Source organism: Callionymus lyra, chromosome 7 (genome assembly GCF_982586985.1).
Source record: "Callionymus lyra chromosome 7, fCalLyr1.hap1.1, whole genome shotgun sequence".
NCBI lineage: Eukaryota > Metazoa > Chordata > Actinopteri > Syngnathiformes > Callionymidae > Callionymus > Callionymus lyra.
In genome coordinates, this window is record NC_141824.1 from 7,318,967 (window position 1) to 7,331,683 (window position 12,717).

At 38.0% G+C, this 12,717-nt stretch overlaps 1 protein-coding gene across 1 annotated transcript in view; it reads left to right on the plus strand.

Moving 5' to 3' along the window:
* The window catches only part of LOC148074978 (myelin protein zero-like protein 2), a 30,505-nt gene extending 18,738 nt beyond the window's left edge, over window positions 1-11,767 (plus strand). Inside the window, exons 2-5 of the mRNA XM_087795590.1 lie at window positions 3,482-3,645; window positions 3,737-3,947; window positions 5,716-5,887; window positions 8,475-11,767. Coding sequence (XP_087651716.1) covers window positions 3,482-3,645; window positions 3,737-3,947; window positions 5,716-5,887; window positions 8,475-8,634 — 707 coding nt within the window. The 3' untranslated portion in view covers window positions 8,635-11,767. The remainder of the gene's footprint in view (window positions 1-3,481; window positions 3,646-3,736; window positions 3,948-5,715; window positions 5,888-8,474) is intronic.
* Window positions 11,768-12,717: the final 950 nt, after the last annotated feature.

A 12,717-nucleotide genomic window follows, 5' to 3' on the forward strand; every position in this document is an offset into this window, starting at 1 on the left:
ACAAAATAAAAAAAACGGTGAACATTTGTTAACGATTTTCCGCAGCGGTCGTTTCGTTCTGGAACCGATTGATTCAAAGCGACTGTTATTGGTTCAGTCTTGACAACATGTGGAGTTGATTGTGCAGAAATGTTGTGTTGCTGGGTTTAAAAGACACAAACAACAGCAGCAGCAGCAGCGACTGCACTTTACATTCGAACTGAACTAGAATAATGACATATTATTCATAATTAAAACGCAAATATTTCATCGTGTCTGTTCATTTTTTGTGTGGCATTTAAAACTTAAACTTATGACCACTAGATGGTGGCAGTCATTACGTCCTCTGCAGCTAAAGGAACAATTCAATTCTGCAAGATACTGGTGATGACTGAGGACGAGAGGATACAGTGACTCCAGCAGCACCATTTGGACATATTTTAGTTTCAAAACAAATAAAAGCAGTTATAACTTCGTCAAGTCATGTAGTCTGTAAATACTACAACACCAGAGTCAAGTACTGGACAATACTACAAATATATACTTGTTACTACACTATCACAACACCAGAGTCAAGTACTGGACAATACTACACATATATACTTGTTACTACAGTATCAAAACACTAGAGTCAAGTACTGGACAATACTACACATATATACTTGTTACTACACTATCACAACACCAGAGTCAAGTACTGGACAATACTACACATATATACTTGTTACTACAGTATCACAACACCAGAGTCAAGTACTGGACAATACTACACATATATACTTGTTACTACAGTATCACAACACCAGAGTCAAGTACTGGACAATACTACACATATATACTTGTTACTACACTATCACAACACCAGAGTCAAGTACTGGACAATACTACACATATATACTTGTTACTACAGTATCACAACACCAGAGTCAAGTACTTGACAATACTACAAATATATACTTGTTACTACAGTATCACAACACCAGAGTCAAGTACTCGACAATACTACACATATATACTTGTTACTACAGTATTACAACACCAGAGTCAAGTACTGGACAATACTACACATATATACTTGTTACTACACTATCACAACACCAGAGTCAAGTACTCGACAATACTACACATATATACTTGTTACTACAGTATCACAACACCAGAGTCAAGTACTCGACAATACTACACATATATACTTGTTACTACAGTATCACAAAACCAGAGTCAAGTACTCGACAATACTACACATATATACTTGTTACTATAAAGACACAAACAACAGCAGCAGCAGCGACTGCACTTTACATCTGCCGCACACTCGACTTCAATAAGTCTAGACAATTCTCCTGGTATCAAGGTGTATGGAAGCGTCTATAAATAGCTCCGGTGATTCAGTCCCAGACACACTTTCAACAAAGAAGGTCGGATTGTCACCACTTAACACATCCTTAAAAAAAAGTTTTTTATTAAGTGTGCGTCCATCCATCCATCACGGCGTGCAGGAGCCAAATTGTTGCCAATATCCGTCGGCGTGCTTTGTCGGTCCAGGTCCACCACACTCTGCAGAGATTGATGCGGTCCACGCTCGTGTAGCATCGCGGCCGCCCGGGCGACGGCGGCCATCGCTCATTAAAACGTGGCAGGTTTCTCTCTGCTTATCGGAAATCAATAATGCAATGACGACGCCGGTTGACGGGAGGTCAGCGCCGGCGTGTGACGCATCGGTCGAGGAGGATGTAGGAGTAAATATTTGATGGAGCGACAAGTTGGCGAGCTTCTCCTGCAGCACGCTGTGGAGCGTCACCGGGTTCACCGAGCGAAGTCGAAGACGTGAACTCGTGAGTTCCTCGTCGGATTCTTTATATAGAATCAGCTCGACTCGCTCTTATGTCGACAGAATACACAGAGGTTTTCTTCGGCTGTCGGTGACTCATTAGGAATTAGCTTCTTTTTTTTTTGCACACAGAAGTTATCGTTGAAAATTTAAAAAAAAATATATATAGTTTAAGAAAACAAGAGTCTAGGGTTGTGAGAAAATATCGATACGTTGATATTTATTTTTGTTTGTTCAGGCTTTTCCTTGATTTTTGAAACTCCTGTGTTTGTCTCGGTGTTATCTTGATCTTTTAAGCATTTATTTTATTGAGTATTATTTTGATTTTTGTGTAAGCGCTTTGTGACCCTGGTCTGGAAAAGCGCTCTACAAATATAAATGACTTACTGACTTACGATACTGTATCGATCATTCAACAGCACTGTATTAATTCAAAATGTATTTATTTAATCACATTTATTTTCATCATAGTTCATTTATTGTTTACATGTCAATTAACATTAGCACAATGTTATACGGACCGTGCAGTATACAGTAATATACTAATAGGACAGTATAAAGGGTGATATGCTTGTGTTTTACTGCAGTACTGGGATTGTGTAGACTGTTTTTCTTATTTAATTATGTATTAATGTAGTTTATAACATGTAATTTACAGTTTAATAACAATCATTTGGTATTTTTCCTCTATTTTAACTGTTTGACACTTTTTTAAAAAAATCTCGTTGTACTTGTTGCAAATAAAATCAAGGACAGAACTGAACTAAAATAATAATATATTATTCATAATTAAAATGCAAATATTTCACCGCGTTTGTTCATGTTTGTGTGGCAGTTAAAATTACGGGTTACTAGATGGCGGCAGTCATTACGTCCTCTGCAGCTAAAGGAACAATTAAATTCTGCAAGATACTGGTGATGACTGAGGACGAGAGGATACAGTGACTCCAGCAGCATTAAAAGCTGATGTTTGGACATATTTTGGTTTCAAAACAAATAAAAGCAGTTACGACTTCGTCAAGAGTCATGTGGTCTGTAAATACTACAACACCAGAGTCAAGTACTGGACAATACTACAAATATATCCTTGTTACTACACTATCACAACACCAGAGTCAAGTACTGGACACTACTACACATATATACTTGTTACTACAGTATCACAACACCAGAGTCAAGTACTCGACAATACTACACATATATCCTCGTTACTACACTATCACAACACCAGAGTCAAGTACTCGACAATACTACACATATATACACTTGTTACTACACTATCACAACACCAGAGTCAAGTACTCGACAATACTACACATATATCCTCGTTACTACACTATCACAACACCAGAGTCAAGTACTCGACAATACTACACATATATACACTTGTTACTACACTATCACAACACCAGAGTCAAGTACTCGACAATACTACACATATATCCTCGTTACTACACTATCACAACACCAGAGTCAAGTACTCGACAATACTACACATATATACTTGTTACTACACTATCACAACACCAGAGTCAAGTACTGGACAATATTACACATGTATACTTGTTACTACAGTATCACTATATCTCCAGATTCTTGACGATAAAGCCCCTAATACAGACCAATGATTCGTCCTCAAATGACCTGGATCTCTGAACCGTTCTCCCTCAGGCATGGTCAGCGGGATACGGATCTACACGTCCGGGGAGGTGGAGGCGGTCAACGGGACCGACGTTCGTCTGAAGTGCACGTTCCACAGCTCGTCTAACGTCAACCCCAACGCCATCATGATCTCGTGGAGCTTCCGGCCGCTCAAACCCGGCAGAGAAGAATCGGTGAGAAATAGAGCGACCTCGGAGCGCCATCCGTCTTCCTCCTCGTTACTCACGTATGTATTTATATCCGTGACATTTTCCCCGCATCCAGGTGTTCTATTACCAGCAGCGGCCGTACCCGCCCGTGGAAGGCATCTTCAGGAACCGGGCGGCGTGGGCGGGAGACATCATGGGCCGCGACGCCTCCATCATACTGCGCCAAGTCAAGTTCACGTACAACGGCACCTACATCTGCCAGGTGAAGAATCCTCCGGACGTTCACGGATCCGTCGGCGAGATTAAACTCAGAGTCGTCACCACAGGTCAGAACATCACGCTGTCGACGTTCATGCGACGAGTCGCACAAACAAGGACGTTTTTTTTTAGACTCTCGGTGAAGAAATAACCCTCTTGAGGTTTGGTTGGTTTACAGGTTTCTCCTTGTTGGTCTTTATGTAAATATGTCATTAAAATAAGTTTTAATAATAAATACATTTCAATGTCAAGTAGAAAAAGATGCATTACTAATGAATGGACATAAAATGTTTGCAAATAGTAAGAAGAACAACACGTTATTAGCATATTAACCAATAATCTTGTCAATTCTTGTTGGAATATTCTCAAATTTGTACATTTTATTTTTCAACAGCTGTTTCTTCCCAAAGAGAAGCCATTTTATTCTTATTCGAATATGAATAATTAAACATTTAAGAATAATTAGACGTTTTTTCGAACTTGTGTTCTTCAAGTTTCTGCAACATTTTCACACAGAATTCTTGATCTTTTTGCTCGTCGTCTTCTTCACCTTCTGCAGACGTTTGAGTTTTATATCGTCATCAGTTTTCCTCAGGATACGTTGAATCATCGTTCGAGGAATCAGAGTTTTACAAACATGTTCTTCTTGTTGTCTTCTTGGAGTTTTTCCACAAAATTCCTGAGCCTGTGAAATGTTTGGTTCAAATAGTGAAGTTTCTTTCTTCTTTTATTGGCCGTAAACGGTTCAGACAGAAACTCAAACAAAAACTTTTTTTCCCTTTAAAGATTGATTTTAAATTAAAATAAAGAGCTTGGCTTTTTTTGCTTTAGTCGTGTGTATAAAAAAAAGGGAAGATTCATTGACAAGTCTGTCAGTCTATTATATTGCACAATTTTGAACTTATTCATAATTATATTTATACTTGTTTATATACATTCATTCAATGCAATATTTAAAATAAATTTATTTATTCTATTAATATTATATTGCACAATTTTGAACTTATTCATATTTATATTTATACTTTTTTATATACATTCTTTCTATGCAATATTTAAAACATATTTATTTATTCTATTTATATTATATTGCACAATTTTTAACTTATTCATTATTATATTTATACTTTTTTTATATACATTCATTGTATGCAATATTTAAAACATTATTTTTTTTATTCTATTTATACTATATTGCACTATTTTTAACTTATTCATATTTATATTTATACTTTTTTTTATATACATTCATTGTATTCAATATTTAAAACATTATTTATTTATTCTATTTATACTATATTGCACTATTTTAAACTTATTCATATTTATATTGATACATTTTATATACATTCATTCTAAGCAATATTTAAAATAAATGTATTTATTCTATTTATATTATATTGCACAATCTTTTACTTATTCATAATCATATTTATACTTTTTTATATACAGTCATTCCATGCAATATTTAAAACATCATTTATTTATACTATATTGCACTAATTTTAAAATATGAATATTTATTTTTTCACTTTTTTATATACATTCGTTCCAACTTTTTCATATTTATACTCTTTTTTAATATACATTCATTCTATGCAATATTTAAAACATTTTTCTTTATTCTATTTATACTATATTGCACGATTTTTAACTTATTTATATTTATATATTTTTTAATATACATTAATTCTATGCTGTGTTTTTTAATGGTTGCCGAGCAAAGACATTTCGTTGCCAGTTTCACTGTTTTTCTTTTCTGTGCAATGACAATAAAATGAAGTCTTAGTCCAAGTATTCCTGAATAAAAGACATATTTTCCGTCTCCATCTCCAGCCTCTTTCTCCGGGATCGTGAAGCTGGCTCTGATGATCGCGGGAGGAATCACGGCGGCGATGGTTCTGCTCATCTTCATCGTGTCGTGCAGGAGGTGCAAGAAGAAGAGCCAGAGGAGGGACGGGGACGAGGAGGAGGTCCCGAGGAAGGAGAGGAAAGATCCCACGGCGTGGTAAGAACGAGGCGACGGGAGCCGCAGAAGAAGGGAATCTTCTCCTCTCTCTCCTTCTGACTCTTGGGACGTGGGCCTGTGGTGTCTCCTGGGACTTGATCTCTTCATCTTCGTTCTGAATCCCAAACAGAGGATCGAGGGCAGCTAAAATCTAAAAAAACAACAAAAACAAATTAACAAAAGTGCCTTTTTCTAGAAGCTTTTTATAAACACGGACTGATTTTTTTTTTACGTCACAAAGTGCCTTTTTGGACTTGAAGTTAATGCGTCCCTAAAACATTTCCTGTTTAGAGCGAGTGTTTCTGTACTGTGGAGGCGAAACAATGGTTTATTCCTGCTGTGAACTTCCCTACTAATATATTCCAAACATGGAGCAATATGTTGTTATTCTGACTAACAATGGAACAATATGAAGCATCTGTTCCAAACGCTTTCTTTTTCTTGAGTCAATGTTTGGTTGTTTTGTTTCACTGCTGATGTTGGTTCACTGTGGTGCAGATGTACTGTAACGATGTTAATGTGCTTTCAAAGATGTGCTTGTTGAAAACACGCAGATTCAAAAAGAACTGAAACGTTTCTGTTTGAAAAAATAAATAAAAAAACAAAACAAAACTTAAAACATCCAAATTTGAAAAGCACTTTAATCGGAAGTTTACCTGTCGAAGAATATGGAAGTATATCAGTGCCGACAGAACATTGAATCGCTGGATTTTAAAAACCCGGAATCAATTTATTTATTGAAAAATAGTTTTTTAAGCATTTGATCATCATTTCTTTCAACAATTTCTGTATTGAACGATGGATTTTTTAAACAATTGAATTGATAAAAACATTTCAAACCAAAATATGTCCAAACATCAGCTTTAAAAGCTGCTCGAGTCGACTGTATCCTCTCGTCCTCAGTAATCACTGTATCCTCTCGTCATCATATATTACTGCATCCTCTCGTCCTCATTCATCACTGTATCCTCTTGTCCTCAGTCATCACTGTATCTTCTTGTCCTCATTCATCACTGTATCCTCTTGTCCTCAGTCATCACTGTATCTTCTTGTCCTCATTCATCACTGTATCCTCTTGTCCTCAGTCATCACTGTATCTTCTTGTCCTCATTCATCACTGTATCCTCTTGTCCTCAGTCATCACTCTATCCTCTCATCCTCATTCATCACTGTATCCTCTCGTCCTCATTCATCACTGTATCCTCTCGTCCTCATTCATCACTGTATCCTCTTGTCCTCAGTCATCACTGTATCTTCTTGTCCTCATTCATCACTGTATCCTCTCGTCCTCAGTCATCACTGTATCTTCTTGTCCTCATTCATCACTGTATCCTCTTGTCCTCAGTCATCACTCTATCATCTCGTCCTCATTCATCACTGTATCCTCTCGTCCTCAGTCATCACTGTATCTTCTTGTCCTCAGTCATCACTCTATCATCTCGTCCTCATTCATCACTGTATCCTCTCGTCCTCAGTCATCACTGTATCTTCTTGTCCTCATTCATCACTGTATCCTCTTGCCTCAGTCATCACTGTATCATCTCTTCCACATTCATCACTGTATCCTCTCGTCCTCAGTCATCACTGTATCCTCTCGACCTCATTCATCACTGTATCCTCTTGTCCTCAGTCATCACTGTATCATCTCGTCCACATTCATCACTGTATCCTCTCGTCCTCAGTCATCACTGTATCCTCTCGACCTCATTCATCACTGTATCCTCTTGTCCTCAGTCATCACTGTATCCTCTTGTGACACACAATCAAATATTTTGAAAATAAATGTATTTTTTTTAAACTCAGAGTTTTACATTCTATTTTCAATAATAATTAAAATTACAATAAAAAATATTGAAATTATAAAATGTATTTTTGGATTAAATTATTTTTATTGTATTCATAAATATGAAATTCGGTTAATTTCCGAACTAAGATTTTTTTTATTTTAATTCCAATATGTAAAAGAAAAAAGTTTTTAATATAGAATTTAAAAGGTTAAAGATTATTTATTTAGTAGGTAAAAAATGTATTTTGAAATATTAGATTATGACTATGTGTAAACAAATCATACATTTTGAATTGTTAAAAAAACCCAAACAAGTTCAACCTCTCGAAATGCAAATAATTAAATTGAATAAAAAACAAAAAGAAATACTTAAAAACAACATTAAAAGTATCAATACTTGAAATGTTAAATGAAATACTTCAATATTCTGATCACACTGATATACTTCCATACCAAAGTGTTCTCTGCCTGTTTTTGATTATGATGTCATATCCTTTTTCCGGGACTTTTGTCTGGTCTCTCTTGGGTTTTCAGATCTGTCTGTTGAAGGATTTTAAATCTGCGTGCAGACGTTAAAAACTTCAAAAGTCTCTCACAGACGAGGTCGATTCATTCAAATCCCACTTCAAACCGAGCTCTCCGAGGGAGGAAATGGTTTTTCTTGAATCTTGATGGCGACCGGTAAACACACTCCACGCTCCTTCAGAAGTTCTTGCCGTCGACCCCTCCTTTTCGCTGCTCCCTTTGTTCTGGGCCTGAAAAGATTCCTAAACGTCACCTCCGCACCCCCTTGTGTCTCAGCCACCCGTCCCGGTCCTTCCACCTCTACATGTCCCAGACCTCCATAGAGATGGACAGCTCGGACGGCATGATCTCGGACCCCAGCACCGGCGACTCCAGCTCCTCCGAGGAAGAGGAAGACGACTCGGACGACGAGGACGACGGCGACGACTCGGACTGAGGAATCGGACCGAAAGGAAAAAAAAGAAAAAGGGATTGTGCGTGTCCCTGGGGGGACGCCCAGATGGCACTCGCTCCCACAGCTACTGCCGAGAGATGAAAAGCGAAGCCGTCGCGAGCACATTGTTCATGAGGGAGCGAGAAAAGAAAGTTCCCTTTTTTTTTTTGCAAAGTTTCTCTGTCAGAACTGCAAATCTTTTGATGAAGGTTTTTTAAAAGCACGAGCAGAAAATAACTACGCTGTGAGTCGAGCCAGAAGGAAGCACCAAAAAGGTTTATGAAGTGAGGAAATCTGGTCGCGGATTTCCCGGCCTGTGGGGACGAGATCCTGTAAATCAAATGTGAAACGATACGATCCGACACGTTTTTTTTACGGGAAGTTGATTTGGAGAAAAACGTACGGTTTCTTTGTGTCACTACGGGATCCAGGAACTCTGCGTGATCCATACATGGAATGGTACGATCCGCCATGTTTCGATGGACGACCAATAATGACAATTAAAAAAAAAAAAGAGTACAATATATTCAAGTCAGTACATGATCCAAGAAAATATTCGCGACCACTTAAGAGTCTACGCAATGGTATGATCTGCCATTTTTGTACAAAAAATAAAAAAAAGTACTGTATCTTCCAATCAGTACACGATCCAAGAAGTCTGCGTGATCCATGAATGCAATGGTACGATCCACCATGTTTTGATGGACGACCGATTATGACAACTAAAAACAAAAAAGAGTACAATATATCCAGGTCAGTACATGATCCAAGAAAATATTCGCGACCACTTAAGGGTCTACGCAATGGTATGATCCGCCAATTTTGTACAAAAAAGAGAAAAAAGTACTGTATCTTCCAATCAGTACACGATCCAAGAAGTCTGCGTGATCCATGAATGCAATGGTATGATCCACCATGTTTTGATGGACGATCAATTATGGCAACAAAAAAAAAGAGCACAATATATCCAGGTCAGTACATGATCCAAGAAAATATTCGCGACCACTTAAGGGTCTACGCAATGGTATGATCCGCCAATTTTGTACAAAAAAAAGAAAAAAGTACTGTATCTTTGAATCAGTACACGATCCCTGAAATCTACACCATCCATGAGCGCTTACGCATTGGTATGATCCGCCATGTTTCTATGGCAGACCGATTCGCATCTTCGTGTCGGTGCAAAATTCTGTAAAATCTGCTCAACCAGTGAACGCATGTGCAATGATATGAACCGCAATGTTTTAATGGGAGCCCAATTTAAACCCGCCCCCCAAAAAAGGAGCTGTATCTTTCGGGAAATCTCCACTATCAATGAGCGCTTACACAATGGTATGATCCACCATGTTTATACGGCAGACAAGAAAAACGGGAGCTCGGTGTCTTTGTGTACAAGATACAGGAAATCCTGTATAATGGTTTGACCCGCCATGTTTGAATGGTCAACCAGTAATGACTAACAAAGAGTCGAATATATTCTGGTCGGTATATGAACTGGGAAACCTACACTATCCTAACGCGATGTTATGATCGGCAGTGTTTCTATGGCCGACCGTTTTTCGAGTTCAGTATCTTCGAGTACAAGACGCAGGAAGTGTGCGCCAACTGTGAACGCATGTGTGACGGCATGATCTGCTTTGTTTTGATGGTTCTGATGCCTTAACTAATTCGGACAAATAAACGATATACTATATAATCTAGAAAGTACACGCTACGTTAATCTGGTCCTTGGACACATGATCCCACATGTTTTTTTAATGGGAAACTGTAAGGAGTGTCGATACACGATCCGGGAGATCGCGATCTGGGAAACGCGTCGTAATAAAGAACACAACTTATTTACGTAGATGATAATTTGACGCACAGTCTCAAAGCATTTTATGAAATCATTAAGTCTGTGCACATGTACACTAGTTTAAATGTACAGTTTACTTCAGGGTCTATCAGTTCCGTCTTCTTTGTACAGTTGAATCATGGCACAATTATTTGCGATAAACTGGGAGCTTCTGGGAAGAATCAGCGTTTTGCCAACTTTTATAACGATGCTTGAAACAAAATCACGAGTGCAAAGGTTTTCCTACAAACTTCACCTGGAACGGTTGATCTTAAATATTAGATCGGACTCAGATAAAGTGCCAACGTACAATTTCATGTTGTGTTATTTTTTGTTTACTTTAATGTGTGAGTCGTCTGCTAAATAATATGAACCTTTTTTTTTTCCATCTCATTCCAAGACAGGTTTAAAACCAAATAAGAGCTCTGAGGATCAAAAAACTACCAAGTTGCAGCCTTTTAAAAACTCCCAAGTTTTCCCATGTTTCTGGGCTACTTTTAGCTGTTTTAGCTTCTGCGTCATTTTTCAAAAAAATCCGATGTGATCCACCGAAAAATGACGCTAAATATTTTTGCAGTTTTTTATCCTATAATATACTCCAGGCAACGCCTAGCTATTTTTATAAAAAATAAAACCCTGTAGCGTATTTAGCTTTGTTATTTAAAGTCATTATGACATATTTTTCGTTTTTTTCCAAGTTTTTTTTTCTTCTTTCTATTGGCCCCTGACAGTATATAATGTGGCCCCTGTGCCAACGAAGAGGAAGGCGTGGCAATACATTAGTCGACATTATAAATAAAGTTTTTTTAAAAAGATGGCGGAGAATGGTTGGTGAACGAGCCTCGTTTCCTCCGAGATATGGAGCGTTAATCGACGGTTCATTTTCTGTCCGTTTGTCGGTCGAGATCCGACGCTAGAATCAACTCAATAAAACCAGTGATTTAATGTCGCACCTTCTCCTGAATCTGATTGGACGCCATCTTGAACGGTGAAGGTCTTGCATTTCCATCTTCCCTCTGAGCGCTTTTCTGTCGGAGGAAGAAGAGACTGTTTTGTCGTTTACTTTGAAGGCCGAGTGTTGTGTGTGTGTGTGTGTGGGAGGAAGGGGTTTTGAAAACCCATGAAAGTGTCTGACAGTGAACGCATCACATCCTTCTCTAAAAGAAATCAGTCCCTGAACGACGGAACGTTTTGATGTTTTTAACGTGTTTAGTTTTATAATGCCAGCAGTATTTCAGTGTTTCTTCTCTTGTTTGTTCTAGAGCGTCTTTTTAAACTGAATTTCTAATAAAGAGGATTTAACAACACTATGGAATCTAGAAGGTTTTTAAAATGATTTTTAAATTTAATGTTGTTTTTTGTCACTTCATCTTCCTACTGATGAAGCTTCATGAAACAGTGTCATATATATTATGCTCAGTAGGTGGCGCCTTAGAGAGTCCTGTGACACAAGAGAGTCATGTGACACGAGATAGTCATGTGACACAAAAGAGAGTCATGTGACACAAGAGAGTCATGTGACACAAGAGAGTCATGAAAAACAAGAGCGAGTCATGTGACACAAGAGATTCATTTGACACAAGAGAGTCATGTGACACAAGAGAGAGTAATGTGACACAAGAGATTCATTTGACACAAGAGAGTCATGTGACACAAGAGATTCATTTGACACAAGAGAGTCATGTGACACAAGAGAGTCATGTGACACGAGATAGTCATGTGACACAAAAGAGAGTCATGTGACACAAGAGAGTCATGTGACACAAGAGAGAGTAATGTGACACAAGAGAGAGTCATGTGACACAAGAGAGTCATGTGACACAAGAGAGTCATGTGACACAAGAGAGTCATGAAAAACAAGAGCGAGTCATGTGACACAGGAGAGTCATTTGACACAAGAAAGAGTCATGTGACATAAGAGATTCATTTGACAAAAGAGAGTCATGTGACACAAGACAGTCATGTGACAAGAGACAGTCATGTGACACAAGAGAGTCATGTGAAACAAGAGAGAGTCATGTGACAAAAGAGAGAGTCATGTGACACAATAGAGAGTCATGTGACACAAGTGAGAGTCATGTGACACAAGAGAGTCAGGTGACACAAGAGAGTCATGTGACACAAGCGAGAGTCATGTGACACAAGAGAGTCATGTGACACAAGAGAGTCATGTGACACACTAGAGAGTCATGTGACACAAGAGAGAGTCATGTGACACAATAGAGAGTCATGTGACACAAGCGAGAGTCATGTGA